Source organism: Bos indicus, chromosome 23 (genome assembly GCF_029378745.1).
Source record: "Bos indicus isolate NIAB-ARS_2022 breed Sahiwal x Tharparkar chromosome 23, NIAB-ARS_B.indTharparkar_mat_pri_1.0, whole genome shotgun sequence".
Classification (NCBI taxonomy): domain Eukaryota; kingdom Metazoa; phylum Chordata; class Mammalia; order Artiodactyla; family Bovidae; genus Bos; species Bos indicus.
This window is the reverse complement of record NC_091782.1, coordinates 33,255,898-33,283,143: the sequence shown is the minus strand read 5'-3', so window position 1 is coordinate 33,283,143 and position 27,246 is coordinate 33,255,898. Positions and strand designations below refer to the sequence as shown.

General features: G+C 40.3%; 1 protein-coding gene, 2 non-coding genes and 1 pseudogene across 3 annotated transcripts; all 4 read right to left on the bottom strand.

Moving 5' to 3' along the window:
- Positions 1-731: 731 nt before the first annotated feature.
- POM121L2 (POM121 transmembrane nucleoporin like 2) lies at positions 732-4,313 on the bottom strand. Its single transcript, XM_019985250.2, has one exon. The coding sequence runs from the start codon at positions 4,236-4,238 to the stop codon at positions 1,146-1,148; it is 3,093 nt and encodes a 1,030-aa protein (XP_019840809.2). The 5' UTR covers positions 4,239-4,313; the 3' UTR covers positions 732-1,145.
- Positions 4,244-27,246, bottom strand: LOC139178850 (zinc finger protein 892-like; annotated as a pseudogene).
- TRNAM-CAU (transfer RNA methionine (anticodon CAU)) lies at positions 6,129-6,200 on the bottom strand. Its single transcript has one exon. It is a non-coding gene; the product is annotated as a tRNA-Met (tRNA).
- Positions 10,329-10,401, bottom strand: TRNAK-UUU (transfer RNA lysine (anticodon UUU)). Its single transcript has one exon. It is a non-coding gene; the product is annotated as a tRNA-Lys (tRNA).

Below are 27,246 nucleotides of genomic sequence, written 5' to 3'. Positions count from 1 at the left end.
GAGCCAAGAGGGTTTAAGTCCCAAATCTAACCTTTACTAACTGGTTGAGATTGGGCAAGTTTCTTACTATCTCTCTGCCTCAGAATAGACATGAGTTCGATAGTAATTCTTATACCATAAACTCATTTCAATAATTTAGTTTTATTGTATCAACCAATTTAAGATTGTTTTTCCAATTATGTCTCTTTCAAGGTATCCATAAAGCAGGAGATAGATGTATTCAGGGAGTCATTCTTGCCTTTTTGTTTTTCATTAGGATGATAAGTGCTAAGGAATATGTCGAGGCTTACTCATAGACCTCGCATTGGTTATGTACTTTTTTATTCCTCAGGTCCAAGAGTTTTACTGCCCTACCTACCTCAGCTAGGAGAGATGTGAATGTAAAGGGTGACTATATAAGGTATTATACAAATTAAAAGAAAAAATGAAATGTAAGCTTTGGTTCCCTAACTGAGCATTTCTGGCTCAGACTGGAGGAATTATGACCTATGGTGTAAAGAGCAGAAGCAAGATTGCACCACTGTATCTTTTTCTCCCCAACCCTCCTGTGGGTACTCTCATGGGTTAACCACTGATCCTCAAGGAAAAGTTGGATTCAAGGTCAAACTGCATTAAAAGCTTCTCCAAAAATATATAAAAATTAAAAAAAATAAAAGCTTCTCTGAAAACTGATTGAGGAACAAAGGTGAGAGAAATGAGGACTCGGTTGCCCTAGGGAATCAGATAAAGGAACCACTTCTTTGGGCCAAATGAAAGAAGGCTGAGATTTAGAAAGAATCTATTCCACCTTCCAGAGTTGCAAGAGGGCTGTATTTGTTGCCTCTCTGTCATGTCTGTTCCCAGAAAAAAAAGCAGGAGGCAGTGTCCTGATTGAGCTCATTCTTGACACAGAAAGAAATGGGCAGGGAGGGGAAGGCAAGGCTCTGTTCAGTTCCAAAGATTTAGTTCCACTCAGTTCCAGTCTGCTATTATCACTGATACTTTAGTCTTTCATTGTCTTCTAGAATGTAGATTAGGACCACAGGATGAATGTGCAAAGCTCTCACCTTAGATCTCGGGTATTTTTGCTGTAGAGACTTAGAAGATGCTGAGGCAAGTCACTACACAGAGGTCCACATCACAGTACGAATGGCAAGGAAACCAGGTTATTTCTTATGGGAATGATGCCTTCGAGAATGCCCTTGCTCCCTATTTCTTGAGGTTTTTGATTTTGTGCCAATGGAAAATGATGAGGCTGGCGATCTGAAAGATCCTTTTCCAACAGAGCCCTGGGGAGGTGAAGAATGCATCCCAAAGCCAAAACTGCTGCCTGCCTTAACTGGTGCAAGGACAGGAGTGCTCTGAGCAAAGGGATCCATGGAAGGGCCCCTAAACATAGTTTTTCTTGCAGAAATGTTGGCCCTCCCCAAGGCAAAAGGTGTGCCCTGGCTGGTCAGGCCCTGGTTTTTTGGGCCCCAGCCTTTACCCAAGGGTGTGATGGTGTTAGTTGTCCCACTTGGCACTGCTCCAGTGCTGAATGCTCTGGAGTTGGAACTCATGTCTGGAGCAGTCACACTGACCCCAGTCTCACCACAGTCCATAGGGGTTACTAATCCCCCAAAGTCAAAAGGTCTTGGGGCTGTGCTACCAAACACTGAGCCACAAGCCCCAGTCCGGTGGGTTGGGGTAACAACTCCAAAACCATTTGTATTAGCCTGACCAAAGGGAAAAGCTACTGGAGTGTTGTTAACATCTGGCCAGAGGTTGGTAGGGATGCAAAAGGTGGAGGCTGATGGTGCCAAACCTCCAAAGGCTGACTGAGTGGGACTGTTGAAGGATGGTTGAGTCAGAGTTTGTGATGGGGTTGAGAATGCCACTGTTGAGTTTCCAAAAATGAGAGAGCTACTGAAGCTTGGGCCAAGGGCTGGTTGGGGGGCTCCTTGCTTCTGCCCATATGCAATTCCAAATGCAGGCTGGGGAGTTGCTCCCAGGGATAGTGAAAAAGGTGGCCTTGGGCCTGACCCCAAGGGAATTGTGAATGCTGAGGTTGAACTGGAGATCCTGGATGAAAATGCAGGCTGGTTGGTGTTTCCTAGGGCTGAAGCGGACAGAGAGCTAGCCCTAAAATTGGCAGTGCTCCTGGTAGGGGATATTTGGACAGCACTGGGAAGAACCTGGCTAAAGATAGTGACTGTGTGTACAGTAGGTATGGTAGGACGTTGGCATGGCGGCAAAATGAAGCCTGCAGCTGGGGAGAAACTGCCCTTGAAGGCACAGGCAGCCCCAAGAAGGAAAGTGTGGCAAGTGGAAGGGATGGAGTAAGTGTTGCCCATGGTACTGGTAACATTCACTACACCAAAATCGAAAGGTGGCGTAAGAGAGTCTTTGGATGTGTTGGCTGGTGTGGTGGACATGACTACAGAGGTAGCCTTGACCAGGCCATGGAAGAGATGGGGAGAAGCAGGGGTAGGTGGAGGAGAGGCCTGCTTGAAAGAGAAAGGAGCTATCATGGGCATAGTTTTAAGTGGTCTTACACTGCCAAAGATAGGCCTGAAAGTGGGAGTTAAGGTACCTGGAGCTGAAGATGGAGCAGCTGTGACTGAAATTCTAGAGTATAAGGAGGTCCCAGTCTCACTATTGGGTGGGAGCCCTAAAATGGGTTTTGACATGTGGTCAGCCGAAGCTGCAATAGGAGGCACAGATGCAGGAGGATGGGGACCTGGGCTGCTCATCAGTCTAAACGAAGTACTTTGCGTAGCGGGGGCTGTAGGGATAATAGCAGATGAGTCTAGGTGCACGGCAGCCTGAGAAGCCAAAGGTAGCTGTGTGGTGCCAGTGACTGGTGATGTGGGAGAAACAGGGGTCAGATGGATGAAAGTAGCTGGGAGTTTTGAGTCCGAAGAGATGCCTGAAAGGGGGTCTGACTGTGAGCACCCAAATGGGGCTGGCAGGCTTGCTGTTGTCAGAGGTGAGTGGGCTGCACTGATTACCTCTCCAGTGGGCTGTGGGAAGTCCGGTGGACCTGGAGACTTCTGTAACTTATTTAAACTTTCCAACTGAGGATCAGTGCTCTGGGTTGGAGCTGTGCCTGCAGAAGGCAGGGTGAGAGACAGGGAAGGCTGAATAGCAGACCTAGACTCAGGGACAGAGTCTGTGGTGCTCTCAGTTGTATTCTCTCTGGCTTTGTTGCTCGATTGGAGTCCAGCTTTCTTCCATAAGGCCAGGTCTTCAGGGACTGGATGACCAAGCTGGGGAGGTGGAGTGAGAGACAGCAGGTTTTCAGGGCTAGATGGAAGCAGTGGAACCTGATTTTGCTGTCCAGAGCTGCCAGATGTTTCTGGAGACTCGTCTGATACCAGCGGGACTGGAAGGTGAGACTGATGACCTTTTTCTTTCTTTTTTACTGGCCACTCTGGTATCTGGAGTGATGCACTGGGAATACTTTTCTTCCAAGGTTCTGAGAAATCTCGAGAAGAGCTGAAAGAGCTTGAGATAGCATTTCTTTTGGAGTTAAGGGAGTCGCCTGTGTGTGTGCTGGTCAAGGAGTCCATGGAGGAACAACCGGGCCTCTTATTCAAGCTGTGATCTGAGCTCCAAGGGTTGAGGCTTCTATTCAGAGGCCCCGGCCTAGGCACAAAAGAAGTGAGGACTCCCTCTTTAACCAGAGGTTTAAATGCAGATAGTCTGGTCTCTGGAATACTTCTCTTACAGTCAAAGCTCTCATGAAACAGTGGTTCTTCAAACCTCACTTTCCCCTTCTTGCACTCTTTGAGGGCCCTCAGCACCGTTTCCTTTGCACAGGGGTCTGGGAGCCTCTCAGAGGGCGAGAGCCCTGCAGAGTTGATTACCTCTGCTGGGGAAGCGGAGGGGGGCACTGTCCGCGCAGGAGGAACGATCTTGATGGTCACCGGGCTCCATATTGCCCTAGGGTGCCGCAGAGACCAGATACTCCGCTTGAAGTAACCTTCCCACCAGTCTGAGGGAAGAGGCCCCATGATGGAATTCTGGCATCTCTTCATGGGAAAGCGCCTCCAAGCCTCATTGACCATCCACGCGGTGGAGTTGGTAGGATCCCAGTCCGGCGGCCTTCTCGCAGGTCTGTGTCTAGGGGCGGGGTGGGTACGATGGACTTGCTGAATCCGGTAGACTTGATGAAGGGACTGAGTTAGCCGGCGGTTCACTGGCCTCTCCGACAAGTCTGTGCGCCCTTCTGCTGGGGATGATGGCGAAAGTCCCAGCTTGCCCAGGTAACTGCCCATGCGGATCAATGAAGCGAAGTCGATGACTTGGATTTAGAGTTTCCGCTCCCGAGGTTTCCGACGACCCAGCCGCGGTCGAAGTGCGCAGTGTTCGGATGACGGTTAGCATCCCGGCACGAGGAAAGAGCAAGGGTCTCGGGGCGCTCCACATCCCCCAGGTCCGGTATCCGAAAGTCAGCAGCCGGTGAAAACAGAGGACACACGGGATGTCGGCGGTCGGGGTGGCCTGCTCGGCTATTTTGAGGCAGAAGCTGGACGCTCGGGCCTCTGTTCTTTCCTCTCCAGGTTGCAGCGCGCGGCAGGCGGAGAGGGATTGAAAGGAAGCGCGCGGCCGGAGTTCACCCAGGCACGCAGAGCTAGAGCTGGGCAGGCGCGGAGTCTCCAGATTACCGCAGCGGCCGGCGGGAAGGGGCCAGGCTACGGGCGGCGGGCCTGATCTATGCGCCCTCCTGTTCCCTGGAGTCGGAATAAAGTGTGCAGTCCGAGTGCCTCAGGGTTAGTCGGGGTCGGGGAGCTCGCGGGAGCGCAAGACTGGAGACTCGGACGCGAGGACCTGTGCAGCCCAGACTGCATTCTTGGCGCCAGCAGCCAGGAGCAACTCAAGCGGGGTTTGCTGGGTGGGGATTCCCGCACTTCTTTCCTTTGCCTTTTCGTTCCTGCAGCCAGTAGAGGTCAGTCATTGCCTCCTGGATGACAAACTCCCGACGCAGCCCCACCATCCAGGGTCGCCCCCTGGAGACTGAATCTGGCTTACCCTCCGATTGTTCGTACTGCTTCTACAGGCGCTACAGCAGTCTGGAGGGGTCTCGAGGTTTCGGACTGAGCCAAAGGGATTACCTGTCTGCCAGCCGCGAACCTGAGCGCCTCCGCAGGCACCTGGCTTAGTCGCTAGCTCAGCCACCCAGACTATCTCTTATTTGCTATCCTCCCCTTGCCCAGTGCGGTCGAGGCTTTCGGAGGGGAGCAAAGGAGTGGGAGATTTAATTTGAGGTTGAATATTCACACTAACCCAGGGTGAACTAGGGGACTAACATTCTGAGAAATTAAAAAACAATGTTTTAAGATTTCTAGAACAACTCCTAATAATAAAATTGGCATGGATTGAAGACAACTCTTTGAAGAAAGATCATTTCAAGGTTAAATTAAGGAACTCGGAGAGAGGGTTCCCTTCAAAACCCACACCGTCCAAAAATGGGTCCAGACATTTCCCACTTCATCGGTCTCTTTCTCCTTGAACTTGCATTTCTATAGAATCTTATGCCAATATAATGTATGTTTACGCTTAAAGTCTTTATTCGATCATCCTACTATACTAGTCTGTACCAAAGAAGTATGAACATTGAAATCTGAAATTTTAATATTTAGTGATACCACAAATCTGTTATAAGCAAATTTGGGGTTTAATTTATATTTGCATTTACTAATAGAATGCAACCAATCAAAACATCTTAAGTAAATAATAAGTTGAAAAACCTCTTTACTGGAAGATGTAACAGAAGCAAATATGGAATTTATCACTTCTTTCTCTATGAGGTAGCATACAATGTATAAGACCACCTCGACAGAAAGAATATTTCCAATTGCTCTTCTGCTGGACATCAGGGATGGAAGGAACTTTACAATTCGAGTAGTGTGCCATTTCAGATAGAAGAGTTTTGGAATTGCCTAGTGGGAGAATCGTGGGATTTTAAAGTAAGGTGGGAAACAACCCAAACTAGAGGATTATCAAACTCGTGAATTTTTATTGATTAAACATGGAAGATGTAGAAATTGACTTAGTTTCTGTTCTTGTATCCTGGCTGGAATAAAGTTTAGCGGAAATCAGTCAGTTCAGTCGCTCAGTCGTGTCTGACTCTTACCGAAAATAAACCGGTGTAAAACAAACCTTCTTAGCAGAGGATGGTTTCGATCCATCGACCTCTGGGTTATGGGCCCAGCACGCTTCCGCTGCGCCACTCTGCTCACCTCTTAAGCATTCTCACTGTTTTTCCTTTCAAAGATTATAACACCTTTTGTGATATATATATTTCTTTTCATTCTGATGGTTTCCGCCTCCCCTCTCTCTCCCTTACACATAGAAGATCTGCTTTTCCATAATCAGATGACCTCGGATCATCACTTCCAGATCTGCAATTTTCCAATCTGCCAAAGAGTGACCAAGCTTATCAACGTACCCCTCCCCAGCACCTTTCCCCCTTCCCGAAGCAGCTATGTATGTATGCATGCATACGAGCTCAGTCGTGTCCAACTCTTTGCAACCCCACGGACTGTGATTTCCCAGGCAAGAATACTGGAGTGGGTTGCCATTTCCTTCTCCAGAAGAATCTTCCGACCTAGGGATCGAGCCCACATCTCTTGAGTCTTCTGCATCGGTAGGCGGGTTCTTTACCTGGAGCCGCTAGCCTTTCAGAAAGAGCAGAGGAAGCGCCCGCAAAGCAAAACTCAGGATGGACCCTTCTCGGGGAGAATCTCGAAAGTCGTGTAGCCAGCTCTGGTGCCATCAGACAGGAATCGTGTTAACCATCTCCTGTGTTGTTTATCGAAAATCTCATAGACAATCCTTGAATAAAAGATGTTTTATTCGCTTGCAAGGGGGCAAGATTTTCACAAGGACGGTGTGCCTGCAATAAACTTAATTTGTTATTCAAATTATTACACGGGGGTCAAAATTTCGATTGCATCTCGTTTGGGGTCGTTTCGACTTTAAAAAAATGATTTTTTTCTTTCTTTTCTTTTTTTTTTTTATAGATAGGCCCTTCTTTTTCCCGTGTTAGAGAGCAGAACCTTTGGAAAGTTCCTGAACATAGCTCTTGTTTGCAGATGCCTTTGAGACAACGCTAGAGAGGGCCAATCTGGAAGGTAAAAAGCCTTTTATCTTTAGTACTGTGAGCTGAAGGCTTCTCTGATACATTAGACTGGACATTTCCACTCGCATTTCATTAGTCAAACTAAGCCACATGGCCAAGTCCATGAGGAAGAGAAAGTGTGTATGTTATACAATAAATACATTATTCCAATGAAATAATAATTATAAATTCACATGAAATTATTATAAATACTTATAATTATAAATTCACATGAAGTTGCAAAGATAATGTATTGAGGTTTTGTGTATCAATAGTTCATTCTTTTTTTTTTTTTTTTTTTTACTGTTGAATAGTGTTCCATAGTATAGATATAGCAGTTTTTAACCTATTCACCTATTAAGGAACATTTTGGTTGTTTTCAGGTTTTGAGCTATTACAAATAAAGCTTCTATAAATAATAATGTACACAGTTTTGTATGGATATAAGTTTTCATTGTTCCAGGATAAATGTCTAGGAGTTGAATTGCTGAGTTGTATGGTGTTTAAGAAACTGACAAACTGTTTTTCAGAGTGGCTTTACCATTCTACATTCCCATAAGCAATGTATGACAAATTCAGTTTCTCTGCATTCTTGCCAACCTTTAGCAGTTGTTACCATTTGTTATTTTATCTCTTATAATAGGTGTATAGTGATATCTCATCATGGTCTTTATTTATATTTCCTACATGACTAGTGATATTGAACATATTTTCATGTGCTATTTCCCATTTGTATATCCTCTTTGGTAAAATGTCCCTTCATGTTTTTTGCCCATTTTCTAACTGGATTGATTGTTGTTTTAAAAAGGAGTTTTGAGAGGTCTTTGTGTATTCTAGATATGTCTTTGTCAGATATGTTATCTGCAAATATTTTCCCTCAGTCTATAACTCTTTTTTAATTTTCTCAGCAGAGTCTATTGCAGAGTGAAAGTTTTTCATTTTGATGAAATCCAGTTAGTCAAGTTTGTCTTTTATGGACTGTGTGTTTGGTGTTATGCCTATTATCTCTCCAACAAGCGCCAAGTCCCCCAAATATTCTCACATTTTTTTCCAAAAGTTTTACAGTTTTAGGTTTTATTTTAAAGCTATAAAGCATTTTCAGTTAATTTTTAAATAAAATATGAGATATAACTGAGGTTTGCTTCTTTTGCCTATAGATATCCAATTCTTGTTCAGTCACTCATTTGTATCTGACTCTTTGTGACCCCATGGATGGCAGTTCACCAGGCTTCCCTGTCCTTCACTGTCTCTGGGAGTTTGCTCAAACTCATGTCCATTGAGTTGATGATGCCAACCAACCATCTCATCCTCTGTCACTTCCTTCACCTCATGTCCTCAGTCTTTCCCAACATCAGGGTCTTTTCCAGTGAGTTGGCTCTTCACATCAGGTGGCCAAAGTATTGGAGCTTCAGCTTCAGCTTCAGCATCTGTCCTTCCAATGAATATTCAGGGTTGATTTCCTTTAGGATTGACTGGTTTGATCTTCTTGCTGTTCACAGGACTCTCAAGAGTCTTCTCCAGCACCACAGTTTGAAAGTATCAGTTCTTTGGCATTTAGTCTTCTTTGTGGTCCAGCTCTCACATCCGTACATGACTGCTAGAAAAACCATAGCTTTGACAAGACAGATCTTTGTTGGCAAAGTTACATCTCTGCTTTTTAATATGTCATCTAGGTTTATCATAGTTTTTCTTCCAAGGAGCAAGCATCTTTTAATTTGGATAAAATGGGTATCCAATTACTCTCCCACAATCATGAGAAAAAAGTAAGACTTTTCTTCCTCTACTGAATTGCTTTTGCATTTTTGTAAAAACTGATTTAGATGTAGTTGTATGTGGTGTTTCTGTATTTTCTGTACTGTTTCATTGACATATATCTATCCCTCTTCCAATTAATGTACACTCTTTATTACACTGTAGCTATACAATAAGTCTTGAAATCATAAGAATGATTTCTTCCACTTTATTCCTGTTTTTCAGAATCATTCTAGTTATTCTAACTCATTTGATTTTCCACAAAAATTTTAGAATAGTCATGTCTATAGCTACAAAAAATCTTTCCTGGATTGTGATAGGAATTATGTTAAATTATGTTAAACTTGTACATCATTTTCAGGAGAGTTGACATCTTTGCTATGTTGAGTTTTATGATCAATGAACACAGAATCTCTCTCCATTTATTTAAGCCTTTGTTTTCATCAGAATTTTGTAGTTTTGCTGTTTCCAGCAGGCACATGTTCACATGTTTGGGTAGATTTTTATCTAAGTGCTTCTTTACTTAAAAAAAAAAACAAACACTATTTTAATTTTGGTGTCCATTTTTTATTGCTAGTACATAGAAATACAATTGACTTTTCTATTTTGATCTTGTATTCTGTGACTTTGCTAAACATACTTATTAGTTCTAGAAGGATTTTTGTTTGCTCCTTAAGATTTTCTATGTAAACCATCATATAATCTTCAAATGGGAAGTACAATCCTACCACAGAGATGGAGGGAGGAAATGTATATTTCTAAAGAAAAATACAATTCACTGAGTAAGAAATTGTATCAAGACACAATTGGACAAAATTGCAGAAATGGATTGTAAAATATGCCAATATTTTTGGGTAGGATGAGCATTTCACCTAAGATTATACTGCAGTATTTGTGAAATAACTTCCTACCATTTATGTTTATCATTAGAGTGACATTACCATGGCTTAGTGCAGCAGGGCTTTCCCATCTGCTAAGTAGCTCAGTTGTGAGAGAGAATAACTGAAAATCTAGAAGTCCTGACCCAGTGAATACTTGACTCGACAAATATACTTTCCAGTTCCTTTTCTAATACACCCTAGTCTAAAGGAATAGATAGCTTTCTTATATTTCATGGGCTGTAAGCATTTTATTGGAGAAGGAAATGGCAACCCATTCCAGTACTCTTGCCTGGAGAATCCCATGGACAGAGGAATCTGGAAGGTTACAGTCCATGGGGTCTCAAAGAGTCAGACATGACTGAGCGACTTCACTTCATTTCACTTAAGCATTTTATTCTGTGTTCCTCAGGAGGTCTCCATTATTAAGAACTGCTAACATCTCCTTCTGCTTAAAACACAATATCAAATCTCAGCTACTGGTTAAGGTTGAAGGTGACTGACTTCTTGGTGTTTCCTCACTCTACGCAGGTGAAAGTGGTCAAAGTTGTAGCCAAATTTTCCTTGAGATAAAAAGTTAGGATCCTCTAACACAAGAAAGCACTCAAACCTCCCGCCTGGACAGGGACTTGAACCCTGGACCCTCAGATTAAAAGTCTGATGCTCTACCGACTGAGCTACCCAGGCTCTAAGAATGCTTGGCTTACTTTGTTTCCCTTGTACACTTCAATGACTTTGGGGGCATTTTTTAATCCCCCAAAGTAAGGAAATGGCAACCCATTCCAATATTCTCAAAAACCTGGAGGGCTACAGTCCATGGTGTCGCAAAGAGTTGGGCATGACCAAACTCACACACACACACGTACAAGATAATTTTGACAAATTTGACATTCCCCCTCACATTTTTTCCAGTGGACATTTAACATTTTTCTTCATAAATTTCTATTTTTGCTGAAAGATATAATGACTTGTATCAAAGGAATTTTAAAACTATAATAACTTAACACCTACCAACATCTATTGGCACTAGTGGTAAATAATCCGCCTGCCAATGCTGGAGATGTAAAGAGACATGGGTTCGATTCCTGGGTAGAGAAGATCTCCTGGAGAAGGGCCTGGCAACTGATTCCAGTATTCTTGTTTGGAAAATCCCAAGGACAGAGAAGCCTGGCAAGCTACAGTCCATAGGATCACAAAGAGTCGGACAGGACTTAAGTGACAACATATGCATGACATCTATTGAGAGAGAAAAGAAATCTCGTACTTACTTCAATTTATTTTTTCTATTTCATGTCTCTCACAGAACTTTATCCCAATACAACATTTTGCATTTAGTCTTTTCTTGATCTTCCTACCATGCTTCTCTGTACCAAATACAGGTATAAATATTGAAATTTGATGTTATTTCCTTTGAATATTAAAAATACTTCCTGTGGATTGTGCTAATCTGCATCTACTTGCACATAACCAAGGCATGATAAACAGATAATAATTTGAAAAACCCTTTAATGGAGGAGGTAATAGAAGTAAATGTGGAATTTGTCATTCTCCCTCCTCCATGAAGTTGTACACAAAATCGTCTTGGGACTTCTCTGGAGGTCCAGTGATTAAGACTTTGCCTTCCAATGCAGGAGACACAGATTTCAGGAGCTAAGATTCCATATGCCTCATGGCCAAAAAACCAAAACATAAAATGGAAGCAATATTGTAACAAATTCAATAAAGACTTTAAAAACAGGCCACATTAAAAAAAAAAAAAAAGACAACAACAACAGCTTGAAGGATTGTTTTTCCAGTTGTTCCCATGATGGGAATCAGAGAGGAGAGCACCCCAGGGCAGTGTGTCACAGTCAAATGTCTTAATTTATCAGAATTGTCTTAATTTTTCAAGCAGAAGGCTGAAAATTTTCCATGGAAGCTGAGAACGTGGGACTTGAGTGCCACACTTCTATGGTAGACTGATTCTCAAGAGATGAATTTTAGAAAAGTAAATACATTAGGAAAGGTAAAATAAGTAAGATTTAGAAGTAGATTTAGTTCAACTGTTTGAATATAGTTTAACAATGGAATTGTTAGAAAACTTGTGAGAGAGTCATTTCCTAGGCAGGTTGATAAGGAGTCTAGGGGTCCCCAAGGAGAGAGGGTTCTGGAATTCTCAAGGAAGAAGAAAGGACAAACTTTTTTTCCTTCTCTACATTCCTTAGGATTATATAATAATAATGTATCCTGCCTGAGGACAGTCTCTGGATTAAGGACAGTCTCTGGATTAAACCTTCTGGCTAATTCTGTTATCTTAAAATGTAAATTATGGGAGTAGGTCTGGTGAGATCTTTACAACCTCCAGACATTCTTTGGATTCATTGGAGAGTATATAATTTCATTGCTAACACTGGCAAGCGGGTACTCTTTCTGCCCCCTTCTGATGCCTATGTCAGAAGCTTTTTCTATCTCCTTTATACTTTAGTAAAACTTTATTACACAAAAGCTCTGAGCGATCAAGCCTCGTCACTGGCCCCGGATTGAATTCTTCTCCTCCAGGGGCCAAGAATCCCGGTGTCTTCGTGTGATTCAACAACAACCTTTCACTTGCAGCTAAGGTTGGTTCCAATACACTGATCTCTGGCTTGTCCAACAAGCTTCAGTGGCTCCACTCTGCTTATAAATGGATGTGCCCTCATTGATATTCAATTTGTTGTTATTGTTCAGAAGCTAAGTCGTGTCAGACACTTGTGACACCATGGACTGCAGCACACCAGGACTGCAGCACACCAGGCTCCTCTCTGCTTCCCTATTTCCTGGAGCTTGCTCAAATTCCTGTCCGTTGAGTTGCTGATACTGTCTCATTCTTTGCCGCCCCCTTCTTTTGCTTCCAGTCTTGCCCAGCATCAGGGTCTTTTCCAATAAATCTGCTCTTCACATCATGTGGCCAAAGTATTGAAGCTCCAGCTTCAGCAACAGTCTTTCCAATGAATATTCAGGGTTGATTTTCTTTAGGACTGACTGATTTAAACTCTTTGAAGTCCAAGGGACTCTCAAGAATCTTCTTTAGTACCACAATTCGAAAGCATCAATTCTTCGGTGCTCAGCCTTCTTTATGGTCCACAGCTCTCACATCCACACATGACTACTGGAAAAACCACAGCTTTGATAACAAGTGATAATCCTATATATGTTAGGAAAATAAGCCCTGATTAAAAAAAACAACATAGCTTTGACTGTACAGACCTTTGTTGGCAAAGTGATATTCAACTGTGTTACAACAAACGGTTTTTCAAACATAAGAATGATTTCTTTTATTTTTTCCCACGTCTTTTTCCTTCCTTCCCCTGGCTTACTCTTCCCTTTTCTTGGACTCTTTTCTGTCCTCTTGAGAACCAGATGGTTCCACCAAGTCTGCTTTTTCCCATTCTGCCAAATATTCAATCTCTGACCTGCTTCTCCGTAAGTTTGTCTGGGATCACAGGAGGAACTGCAGAGGGAACCAAGGAGGGGCCAATAGAGCAAAGCCATAAGGAAGCCCTCACTTGAGAAGAACCTATCAAAAATCTCAAGATTTTTCTTTGCCTGCAAGGGAGCCAGGTTTTTTGGAATTCCATTTCTGATTGGATAATGTTTGGGTCTGTTTTGACAGGGACCAGGAGTTCCTATGTTTGAAAACAGGATATTTGTTTCTGAAGCTGATCTCAGGGAATGGGGCTTTTGGAAGTCCCTGCACACCAAGGCTCCTGTTATTTAAGGCTGCCTCTGAGTGGTACCTTCCAGAAATTGCAGTGCTAGATGCTAAATAAGAACTTCACACAGAAGTAACTAGAAGCCACAAAAATATTGCCCACTGAATTCAAACATCAAATTTCTCCAATTTAACTTCCCTCCAAATGTCTGTAGTCCCTCCTCTGACAGAAGAGTAACTGTGACAGAGGAGTTGAAGTGGAAGGAGGCAGGGGAATTCTTGTTTCATGTCCTCTTGCTTTTGAATGAAGAAGTTGCATTTCCTTTGGAATTCCTTCTCCCTTTCCCATTTGCCATTCCCTACTTGTCCTTTGGATCTCCGTTCAGACACTACCTTCTGGAACTTTTTGCTGACTCAAGACTGGTTTAGAAACTCCTGAAATATACCCAGAATTCCTGAGATTATTTCAGTCCCATCAATAGTGTTTATTACATGTTGCATTATAACTATCTCTTGTATGAGTCTTCCATTAGCATGCCCACTGTTTGGTCTTTAAATACCACATATATGCAAAAGTCTTTCCATCTTGGACTGTTCCTTCCAACTCCAAATTCACATATCCAGCTGCCTTCTTGATAAGTATTTTATACTTAACATTGCCAAAAACTGAATTCCTAATCCTCCCCCCAAACTTTCTCTTCACTAGTCTTTCACATCTCAGTGCAAAAAAATAAAATAAAATAAAAATAGATGAGGAAGCAATCAAAACAGTGATAGACTTTAATTTTGGGGGCTCCAAAATCACTGCAGATGGTGACTGCAGCCATGAAATTAAAAAACTCTTGCTCTTTGGAAGAAAAGTTATGACCAACCCAGACAGCATATTAAAAAGCAGAGACATTACTTTGCCAACAAAGGTCTGTCTAGTCAAAACTATGGTTTTTCCAGTAGTCATGTATGGATATGAGAGTTGGAGTCTAAAGAAAGCTGAGCACTGAAGAATTGATGCTTCTGAACTGTAGTGTTGGAGAAGACTCTTGAGAGTCCCTTGGACTGCAAGGAGATCCAAGCAGTCCATCCTAAAGGAAATCCATCCTGAATATTCATTGGAAGGACTGATGCTGAAGCTGAAACTCCAATACTTTGGCCACCTGATGCAAAGAACTGACTCATTTGAAAAGACCCTGATGCTGGGAAAGATTGAAGGTGGGAGAAGGGGATGACAGGATGAGATGGTTGGATGGCATTATCGACTCAATGGACACGAGTTTGAGTCAACTCCAGGAGTTGGTGATGGACAGGGAGGCCTGGCATGCTGCAGTTCATGGGGTCGCAAAGAGTCGGATACAACTGAGCGACTGAAGTGAACTGAACTGAAAAAAACAAAAACAAAAACAAAAACTACTCCATTTTGTGCAGGCATCTGTGAATTTTTGCTTTTGCTCAGATCCTACATCTCATCAGCTTCACCTTCAAAATATACTCATAATCCAACCAGTTTTTACTATTTCCACTGCAATCATACTAGAAAATTTATCAGTCTCTCACCTAAATTTTTGCAGTAGACCCATCACTGGCCTCCTGCTATTAACCTTGCCCCTTTCCTGTCTATTCTAAACACAGAAGTAGTGCAAAATTCTCCAAGTGTTCAAAACTCTCCAAGAGTTTCCCTTCTGTCCAGTAAAAAAGTCAAAGCGCCTCAAGCGGCCTGTAAGAGCTCTCCCTTCGTATCTTATCCTCCCCTTTAGCTCCTTGCTTTTCTTCAAACAAGTCAGACACACTCCTGCCTCATTCCTTTGCATATGTTGTTTCTTTTGCCTAGAAACACCTTTTCCCAAATACTCATTTGCCTAACTCATTTCCTCATATCCTTCAGGTCTGCTCAAATATCACTTTATTAGTGAAGTTTTACCTGTTCAACATGCTTAAAATTATAAAACATTACAAAGAAAAAAGCCATCCCTATTATCTCTTCATTCATACATATATTTTTTCATTCATACTTATCACCATCTACTCATACACATTTTACTTATTCACTAGTCTGCATTTCCCATTACAATGCAGACCCCATGAGGATAGAGTTTTGCACATTTTGTTCAGAAATATAATCCCAGTATCTAGAGGAGAACACGTCAAATAGCAGATCCTCAACATTTTGTTGAATAAATGCTGAACAGTCTACCAGGGTACAATAAATGAGTTTTTTCACAGGTGGATGTGCAAGCAGATTTCAAGAGTTTAGCCTGGAAAGGATACAGGAATGGTTTGTTCATAGATAAAGGTTCTGAATTCCATTTATATAGCTCCCTGTTGTAGTTTTGTGTATAAATTTGAGTTGCTAACCATGGGTCTTCTGTTTAATTATGCTATGCACAGGCACCATTGCTAGTCAATGATTGTGCAAAGACTTAAAGCTTGACCCTGCAGTTAGGACTAAGCATCTCAAACTTCTAATCCCATCTGGAGAGGTGCAGATGTTCATCTGTGTAATCACTAGTTATTCCGGTTTCCAAATCTTCAACTGTCCAGGAATAAAGCCTGACTCCTGAGCTACTGGAGCTAAGGATGAATGAAAATAACACGTGAGGCTCCAAGGGAATGGGAACCTCTTCTAAAGAAGGTACACTCTCCTATAAGGCTTCTGAATAATGCTTTTAAGAAATTGTATTTATTTGGTTGTTTTGCATTTTGAAAAGATAATACACTCATAGAGTTCAGATGAAGTATAAATAGTTATACAGTTAAAAGTTTCCTTTCCATCCCTGTTACTCACCTACCTGGTTCCTACTTTTTCTCTACCTTTCACAGGTTTCTACTATTTGTTATTTAACTAATTTGATGTTTAACTTTCTTGAGTTTCTTTATTCACTTATATGTGAATATATAGATTCATATGTTTGGGTTTGCTTTTGACGCCCCACAACATATTTTGGGAATCTTTATACATTGATCGGAGAAGGCAATGGCAACCCACTCCAGTACTCTTATCTGGAAAATCCCATGGACGGAGGAGCCTAGTGGGCTGCAGTCCATGGGGTCGCTAGGAGTTGGGCACGACTGAGCAACTTCACTTTCACTTTTCACTTTCATGCATTGGAGAAGGAAATGGCAACCCACTCCAGTACTCTTGCCTGGAGAATCCCAGGGACAGAGGAGCCTAGTGGGATGCCGTCTATGGGGTCGCAGAGTCGGACACTACTGAAGCGACTTAGCAGCAGCAGCAGCACACATTGATAACATAAAAGCTTCCTTGTTTGTCTTTGCTTAATTTTACATTTTGTTGCAAAATAAAACATACAGAGAAGTAAGTAGAATCTTATTTCTGCATCCATTGAGATGATCGTATGTGTTTCTTTGATTTTTAAAAAAACATTAATATTCTTTTTTTTTTTGGCTGCACAGCTTGTGGGAGTCTAGTTCCCTTACCAGGGATCAAACCTAGGCCCCCTGCAATGCAAGGATGGTGTCCTAACCACTGGACTGTCAGAGAAGTCCCTCCTTAATAGAATTAATTAGTGTGGATTGAATTTATATTCTTCAGCCAACTTTCATTCTTTGGATAAATCCAACCTGGTAGTCCTGTATTATCTTTCACATTTATGTGGCTAGACAGTGGGTCAATATTTTATTCAAGAGTTTTGTATCTATGATTATGAATGAGCCTGGCTTCAATTTTCTTTCTAAATATTGTTCCTGTCAGATTTTTGTATCAAGGCTATACTAGACACAGAAAGAGTTGGAAAGAGTATATTCTCTTTTACACTCTGGGAAAATGGAACAGTTCTTTCTTTACTGTTTGACCAAATCCTCTAGTAAATCCATCAGTGCCGAGAGCATTTGTTTTGAGAAAAGTTTAAATTATTGATTTAAGTATATTCCAATAAACCTAACTTCAAAAAATGTCCTCTGGCAAGTTACATTTCCAGTCAATTTTGGATTCAAGGCCACTAGTATTATCATCATTATTTGATTGAAAGGATATCTTGTTCTTCTTCTGAGCCTACCATTTTCTTACTGATTCAATAATTTATGATTTATATCATCAAGTTCACAGCATAATAGTTCACATGTTAATGTATAATCTGTATAATATACTGTAATAGCATACTACAATAACTATTATAGTATATTGTTGTATATTATATATTGTACTATATATTATAGTGTACGTTATTGTAACATGTAATTAATATTATATATAATAATGCTATATAATAACAACAGTAAACTTCCCACAAAGTGTCTGGCACCTTTTATATATCATCTCACTTAATCCCTAAAGTAACTCTTGACAGGTAACCTGTCATTATTTCACAGATGAAGGAACTAACCCTAAGAGGTTAGAGTATTTGCTGATCAAAGTCTATACTACTTATCTGTTGAGAATTTGGTGCCCTTAATTTTCTGTATCAGTTCCCTCAAATGAGCATTCAATTTCTCAAGGGAATGTGTAGACTAATTATATTTTTTTGGTTTTCCTACTTCTTATTAAATTCATTCCTAAATATTTTATATTTCTCTTGTGAATAAAGTCTCGTATCCTTTACACTTTCAAATTACTGTTAGTACAATGTATATGTGTTTTTAGTACTATTAACTTTATTTTGTAACTGCTCACAAATTGTCATGCATCTGTTCTGGTGAGAAAGTTTATGACTTTTATAGTTCTTAAAAGGATACATAAATTCAGAAAAGCTTATACATTGCTGCCTGAAGTCCAGGTTTTCTTAAAGCTTGTAGCAAGTCCATTATCATTTTTCCTTACATGTGAACAGTCTGCTTAGACATTGAAACAAACACCAGACTTTGTAACTCTGGACCCTTCTATACTGGAGAAGTTCCATAACTGAATTTTTTTCTTTCCCTAAGTAGTGAATTCAAAATCATAGGCTTTTGAGATCAATCTTCATATTTTCAGGTCACTGTCTGTATAACCACAGGAAGAAGTCAGACAATAGGCCAACCAACTTTTCTAGATGTTATGAATCTCCAAATTTATTCTCACTCATATGAGAATATGAATATGCACACCTTTACATATTTAGGTGTGCAAATAACATGCAACTCCCAATTTCATCTTTTCTTGGTAATTTTCCCAAGACATGTTTCCACTTCCTTTTTATCTAGGACATGATGGCAACAATATTCAGTATAGTAGAAAATGTTGAGAAAGTTACATTGCAAGATTAAGTTTGGGTGAATTCTAAGAAAGCAAGCTTTATATACCAACAGTTTGATTTGTTCTTTGCTGGGATTTTATCCAACAACATATTCTTAAGTTAAAGATCCCAATCTTCCTACTGCAATAATTCATGGAATCTATACTATTTTATCTCAATATTCTTCAATATTCACAATGTTGAATTTTGAAGAACAAATACAAGGGTAGTAAACAGTATATATGGCATGTGGCCTATATTTTCATTGCATCACACTTGATGTAAATAAGTCACAATTTTAGAACCACATCTACAGAAGCCTGCATTTGTAATAAAAACAATAAATATGGATATTAAATATCAATTAATCAGGTCTTCTGATTTTTCAGGTGAGTAAATGAAGGTCTAAAGAGGTCAAGCAAAATAACTTGTTACCCCCAAATAACTAATAGACCTAGTTAGTAATAGAACTGAATTAGAATCCAGGACTTGCCAAACCCAGGCATGTGCTCTTTCCACTAAACTATGTGGTCATTCTAGGAAGTTGATAGTTTTCACAGTCCTACTGGTTCCCTGGGAAAGGTCTCCATGGTAGCCAGTCAAGGCATTCAGAGCTTTTCTGTACATGAAGCTTTTCAGGTTGAACAAAAAAAGGATTTTGTCTAACAGATTTCCTATATTCAGTATGTATATTTGCCTTCTCTCCACTATGAATTTTCTGGTGTTCTGTAAGATATTTGTTCTTGCTAAACACTTTTCCACATTCGTTACATTTGTTGAGTTTTTCTTAAATATGAGTTTTCTGATGTTTTTTAAGGTCTATCCTTCAGTTGAAGGCTTTGATACTTTTATTGTATTCATAAGGTTTATCTCCAGTATGAATGATCTGATGTTGAATAAGGCCTGAGTAGTAACTAAAGGCTTTTCCACATTCATTACATTTATAGGATTTTTCACTGGTATGAATTTTCTGGTGATTTGTGAGGTTTGTATTCTGACTGAAGGCTTTTCCATACACATTTATAGGGTGTCTCTCCGGTGTGAGTTATCTGATGTTGAATATGCCCTGAACAGTCACTAAAAGCTTTCCCACATTCAGGTTTCTCTCCAGTATGAACTCTCATGTGTAAGGAATGAACTCTGGGCAAAAGTTTTCCCACATTCATTACATTTATATGGTTTCTGTCTTGTATAACTTCTCTGATGTTGAGTAAGGTATGTGCTTCTGCTGAAATCTTACCCACATTCCCTTACATTCATAGAGCTTCTCTCCAGTATGAGTTCTTTGATGTCGAATAAGAACTGAGTAGTTACCAAAGGCTTTCCAACATTCACTACACTCATAGGGCCTCTCTCCAGTGTGAGTTCTTTGATGTTGAATAGACAGAACAATCACTAAAGGCATGCCCACATACATTGCATTTGTATGGTTTCTCTCCAGTATTCATTCCCTGATGTTGAATGAGGCCTGAGAGTAACTGAAAATTTTTCCAGTCATTACATTTAAAAGATTTCTCTACAGTATGGGCAATATGATGTTGAATATGACCTAAGTGATCACTGAAGGTTTTCCCACATTTGTTACATTCATAGAACTTTTATCTCATTTGAATTCTTTGCTGTTGAGTAAGGTATGTACTATGACTGAATATCATGCTATATTCAGTACACTCAAAATGTCTTTCCCCTCTATGAATTCTCTGATGTTGAATAAGGACTGAGCAATAACTGCAAACTTTCCCGCATTCATTGCATTTATAGGGCTTTTCTTCAGCATGATTCTCTTGTGATTTGTTAAATGGAAACTGGTTAAATCTCTTTCCACATTCATCACATTTATAAGGTTGTTCTCCATTATGATGTGTATGATGTTGAATGAAAATATGAATGAATGAAGCCTCTCTGAAGGTTTTCCCACTACATTTATGTTTTCTTTAAATCACATTTACTTTGTATAATTAAATCTGAGTTTTTTTTAACATATTTCCATGTGTACCACATTCATGGCAATGCTCTTCAATAGCATCACTGTGCTCTGAAACAAGTATTGATGTTTCATTGAAATTTTCCCCAAATTCGTTACATTCTGTATCACTTTCTTTGGCAGAAATTTTCATGAAGGTGACTAATATTTTCCCAGATATTTCTCTTTGTTTAGGTGCTAGTTCTTAAATTGGCCTCCAGGTTTCTCCCAATATAATCTTTCTCTTTGCAATTTCTTCCATTTTTATTCCTTCAGAGGAATTTGAAAATGTCCTGCTGCTCTAGTGTTGATTTCTTGACTCTAGGTCTAGGCTTCCCATCTATTAGACATAAAAATACAAATTCACTATGAGTCCAGTGCTAGGAAGGAAAAAAGCTACTATATTGGAAACAAGATAATGAAACTGAAAATACTCAGAATATTTCATATGGGGACCATAAAAATGGCATATTGATCTAAGGAAGGAAGAGATGGAAAGGCTACTGGTGTGAAAGGGCATCATTCAAGAATAATGTAATCAAAGAGAATGAAGTAATCAGCCTGTCAGATGGGATGATTAGAAAAAAAGCTAAACTATAGAACTCAGTGGAGAAAATATGCAAATGAGCACAGATTAAGAAAAGAAAAACTCTTATCAAAGAGAGATGGTGTTTTAGGAAATCTTCTGTGAGAAAACTATTTAAGCAACATTTAAACTATTATCTCAAAGGCTACTAGGAGGTATTTAAATGTATTTCATTCTGAAGGAGATCAGCTCTGGGATTTCTTTGGAAGGAATGATGCTAAAGCTGAAACTCCAGTACTTTGGCCACCTCATGCGAAAAGTTGACTCATTGGAAAAGACTCTGATGCTGGGAGGGATTGGGGGCAGGAGGAGAAGGGAATGACAGAGGATGAGATGGCTGGATGGCATCACTGACTCGATGGACATGAGTCTGGGTGAACTCTGGGAGTTGGTGATGGACAGGGAGGCCTGGCGTGCTGTGATTCATGGGGTCACAAAGAGTCGGATAAGACTGAGCGACTGAACTGAACTGAACTGAAATATATTTCAAATAAACTTTCCCATTAGATTTGGAATTTTGAATTGCACAAAGCAAGAGTTTTACCTAATCTCTCTTTATGAATGACTGCTAATGTTATTGCTTTACCTTTGATGTAAGAAGAGCAGAAACTAGGTTTAAAAGGAAAAAGACTAAAAAAAGAGGAAGTTTATTCCTTTGACATGGAAAATAATACTTAGGGTTTTCCAGTGACAAACCTGCATTGTTGTTGTTGTTTTTAATTCTGTCAAGGATAGAAAAATAAGAAACATTAAGCTCAGAGAACAAAAGAGGGATATATATCAGCATATCTAGTAGTCCTTCACTATAGGTTCATACTTAGGAGTGAGTACTAATATGTTGATTGAAGCTAAGTGGTTTTGTGTAAAGACATGATGAATAATAGGTTTCACTGCAGGATTACTGGGCAGGGACCTGGCTGTTTTATTATGAAGTGAAAGTTGCTCAGTTGTGTCGAACTCTTTGCGAATCCCTGGACTCCGTAGTCCATGGAATTCTCCAAGTCAGAATACTGGACTGGGTAGCGTTCCTTTAGAGGATCCCCCAAATGTTGGCACCTATAGTCTTTTATTTTGTACTGATCAGTTTCCCCATAATGAAATACTTCAACCTTGTACTTGGAAAAGGTGTTATCAACCAAACTTGAGTCTACCAGCCTGTGCTCAGTAAAGCCAATTTACTGACTTTGGGCTGTAGTGAAGGAAAAGTGCAGCATTTCTTGAAGGGTGTCAAGCAAGGAATTCAGGTAGCTAGTGCTCCAAAGGTCTGGATTTCCAGATGACTTGGCTTTCAGGGAAGGTTTTTAAAGACAAGGAGAGGGAGGAGAGTTGCCGGGTGTGTGATCAGCTTGAACACTCTTCTGATTAGTTGGTGGTGAGGTAATTGGGAGTTTAACATCATCAACCTTCTGGTTCCAAATGGTCTGGGGTCTATGTTCTTGTGGGCAGCATACAGTTAACTTCTTCCACCTGGGGAGTTTCAGTTTCTAAAAAACAGCTCAAAGGACACATCTCAGAATATCTACAGCCCCTGAGGAGGAACTAAAGATCCCTGGCTTTTTCTTAATGGCTAAACTATTATTATTTTGTCTTGTTTGACTGTTTCCTTTCTTTCTACTTATTCATTTTGATGAAATTTACTTTCTAGAACTTGGAGAAGGCTAGGAAAATAAAGTTTTACTACAAACAAGAGTCAGGCAAAAGATATGAAGTGGGAAGGGTCTGTTTGGGGAAGACCCCATAGGATCTTGCTAGGTTATAAGGTGGTGGGATGTAGAAGTCTGATGGCCTATGTTCTGAATCAAGTGAAAGGAAGAATTTGTGGAGTGAGGGTGTCCCTATTCAGTATGTAGATTTTCACTTAAGTGTCTATTTTCAATGTGACCCCTAGATCCAGGAATATAAAAAAAAAACAAGCATTAAACATGAAAAATTAATGATTTTATTAACTGTATTCCTAATATTCAACATTGATTCTTCATTGTAACTAGTTTATTATTGCTCCTTCTGTCCAAAAAGCCCTTCTTTCTTTGTTTTACCTAATTCTTGACCATACTTTAGAGTCTCACTCAAATTACACTAGTCTCATGACATTCCTAAGTCCCTAGTTTTCCTAATCTCCCACAGTACTTACTGTACTGTTTTAACTTCTAATTTTAGCACTGAAAAGCAGTGCCTTATATTTATCTATTTAAAAAAAAATTCTATTGGAGTATAGTTGCTTTACAATGTTGTGCTATTTTCTGCTGTACAGCAAAATGAATCAGCTATACATATACATATATCCCCTCTTTTTTGGAGAGACTGTCATGCAGAGTGAAGTAAATCAGAAAGAGAAAAATATCACATATTAATGCATATAAATGGAATTTAGAAAAATGGTATAGATGATAGATAAGTCTAGTATTTGTCTATTATCTCATTTTTGCATATTCTGTCTCTTGAGTTATTGTTTCATATTTTGGAAGAAAGGAAACTCTTTACTTTTTGGGTTTTATAGCTAATATTCATTGAGTTTATGCCAAGCTGATTCACAATATAACACAGGTAATTCTCCTAAACAGCCTATGAAGTTAATAATAGAATCTCTACTTTAAGGGAGGTTCAAAGTACTGAGTCATTTGCTTAAAGTCACACATTAAGCCAGAACTCCAAAGTCCAAGCTCTTTATCTCTACTGCCCTAGGAAGAAGTATGATGTAATATAAATGATAAAGGCTAAAGTTATGACCAACCTAGACAGCATATTAAAAAGCAGAGACATAAGTTTGCCAACAAGGTCCATCTAGTCAAGGCTATAGTTCTTCCAATGGTCATGTATGGATGTGAGAGTTGGACTATAAATGAGTGCTGAAGAATTGATGCTTTTGAACTGTGGGGTTGGAGAAGACTCTTGAGAGTCCCTTGGACTGCAAGGAGATCCAACCAGTCCATCCTAAAGGAGATCAGTCCTGGGTGTTCATTGGAAGGACTGATGTTGAAGCTGAAACTCCAATACTTTGGCCACCTGATGCGAAGAGCTGACTAATTAGAAAAGACTCTGATGCTGGGAAAGATTGAGGGCAGGAGAGGAAGGGGACGACAGAGGATGAGATGGTTGGATGGCATCACCAACTCAATGGACATGGGTTTGTGTGAACTCCGGGAGCTGGTGATGGACAGGGAGGCCTGGCGTGCTGCGGTTCATGAGTTCACAAATAGTCGGACATGACTGAGCAACTGAACTGAACTGAAAGACTTAGTTTTAATCCCAGCTTTCTACAGACTACTTATGTGATATCAGGTAAGGCCTTCTCATCTGTCCCCTTTCTAATCCTTAATTCCACTGATACTGTGACCTTTCAAATACAAAAAATTCTGAACACTTAGATTTCTCCGATACGTTTGAGATAAAAGTCCTTAATGATTTGACCCACCTACAAATCCAGCATCATTATTTGTCACTTTCATATGCCTTATACTCTAACCATACTGTTTTTACTTCCTAGAGTTCATCACATTTCTCATGTCTCCCTCCTCATGCTGATCTTTAATTTAGAACTTCCCTCCCACTACCTACTGTTTGCCAAACTAATTGCTAATCCTGTTCATTCTTCAGGATTCAATTCCAACATTACCTGTTCTCGGCTCCTTATCTGTATTCTCATATCCTCTATAATAATAAAACAATTATTCTTAAAAATGATAATAGCTAACATTTAATGAGTGCTTATAATGCTATAGTCCACGGGGTCACAAGACTCGGACATAACTTAGAGACTGAACCACCACCACCTGAAGTGGGCTTCCCTGGTGGCTCAGACTGCAAAGAATCTGCCTGCTAATGCAGAAGACCCAGGTGCAATCCTTGGGTTGGAAAGATCTCCTGGGAAAGCGAATGGCAACCCACTCCGGTATTCTTCCCTAGAGAATTCCATGGACAGAGGAGCCTGGTGGGTCCTAGTCCATGGGGTCACAGAGTCTAACACAACTGAGTGACTAACACTTTATCAAGCTTAAAACTGTTGTAGGAATGGGAACCGGTTCCAAGGCCCAAGAGTGGGCTCTTGTCTAACACTAAGAAATGAATTGTCCAAGGAGACACGTGTGCTGACAAAGCAGGAGACTTCCTTGGGAAAGGGCACCTGGGCAGAGAGCAGCAGGGTAAGGGAACCCAGGAAAACTGCTCTGTCATGTGGCTCACAGCTTCAGGTTTTATGGTGATGGAATTAGTTTCTGGGTTGTCTTTGGGCAATCATTCTGACTCAGAGTTCTTCTTGGTGGCACATGCATTGCTCAACCAAGATGGATGCCAGTGAGAAGGATTCTGGGAGATGATCAGACATGTGGTGTCACTTTTTGACCTTTCCCAAACTCTTCAGGTTGGTGGTGACTTATTAGTTCTGTATTCCTTAGTAGAACTTTCTGTTGTAAAATAACTCATGCAAATGATTATTATGGTGCCTGGCAAGGCTAGGCAGTTTCAGTCACTGTGCTTCCCCTAACGGATCTACATACTGATATGGAACGATTCCCCGAGATATAGTGAAGAAAGCAAGAGGCAACCAGTGTATGTAATTTCTTTTTTTATATATAAAAAGGAGAGATATGAATCTGTATTTGTTATAAACTCTGGTCAGATAAGTATAGGGGTTATGTAAAGAGAGTGGGGAGCAGGAACTGGGCAGATGTAGAAAAAAATCTAAGTCAAGTCTTTCACTGCATATCTTTTTTACTTATTTTTGAATCATATGAATGCATCACATATTCAAAAAAGTAAACTTGAAAAATTATAATCCTAAAAAATAATTTTGTCTTACTTTCTTTGATCATAATGTCTTTTATTGTACTGGGTGGCTTTTGGAATCTTAGGTCCCCAACCAGGGATTGAACCTGGGCCAAAACAATGGAGCAGAGATAACACTCTCAACAAATAGCACAGGAACAACTGAATAGCCACATGCAAAAAAAAACAAGACAAAAAATCTAGACAGACCTTACATCCTTCACAAAAACTCAGAATAGATCATAGACACAAACATAAAATACAAAATTATAAAGCTGTCACAAAGTAATATCAGAGAAAACCTAGATAACATTGGATATGATGATACCGTTTTAGATTCAAAGTGATCCATGAAAGAAATAATTGATAAGCTGGACTTCATTAAAATTAAAAACTTCTGCTCTGCAAAGGATAATTAGCAAGAGAAGTAGAAGACAAGTCATAGACTGGAAGAAAATAACTGCAACAGGTACATCTAACAAAAGATTGTTCTCCAAAATATACAAAGAACTGAGAACTCAGCAATAAGAAAACAACTCAGGACTTGCCTGGTGGTCCAATGGCTAAGACTTCACACTTCCAGTATCAGGGAACTAGATCCCACATACTTCAACTAAGTTCTCATGTCATAACTAAGAGATTCTGCATACCTAATGAAGATCAAAGCTCACAAGTACCCCAAGTAAATAATAAATAGAATTTCTATCCTGCTGTTGTCTGAAAATTGGTTCACAGAGCTTTTCAAGTCCCTATCCTTCTACTTCTCTGTATAGTTACTCTGTTACTTTTTGAGAGTTTGATATTAAAACACCAACTAAAAATCTTAATTTATCTTTAAAAAAAATAATTGTAATATCTAGTGGAACCATTAAAAAAGAAAAAGCATGAATCCCCAAAACCACTCTGGCAGAAACCAGTTATCTTGAGCGCGTCTCAAACGATCCTTTGAACAGGGAGCAACACAAATTTCACAATGGGGAAACTTAGGAGGATGGAAAAGACAGAAAAGTGCATGATGTGCTCCCCTTCACCCCCGCCCCGCACCCCCGCCTGGAATCATCCCCAACATTGGCAACAGGACCTGAAACTCCACTTGGAAGCCAGGCGGTTGCCAAGATACCTAGAGACCTATTCAGATACTCCCACGGCTCCATCTGGAGCGTTGCTGTGTTGCAATGTCGCAACTGATAGTGGGGCATCTCCATAGAAGGCTTTTTGAAACAGCAAAGCGTATTGTCAATCAGTAACCTATCAAACACTATTCAGACTGCCACTTGGCAGCCTCCCAAAAAACGCGGCCTTGGGAGACCGAGCCAAGGGCTAGCGACGGGAAATGACGCAACAGAGGCGCTGAAAATCCTGGGCAACTCACCTCTCTCGCTGTCTCCAT

Bases quoted from the DNA above. Each gene is read 5' to 3' on its own strand.
- POM121L2 (XM_019985250.2), bottom strand. From the start codon at position 4,238: ATGGGCAGTTACCTGGGCAAGCTGGGACTTTCGCCATCATCCCCAGCA.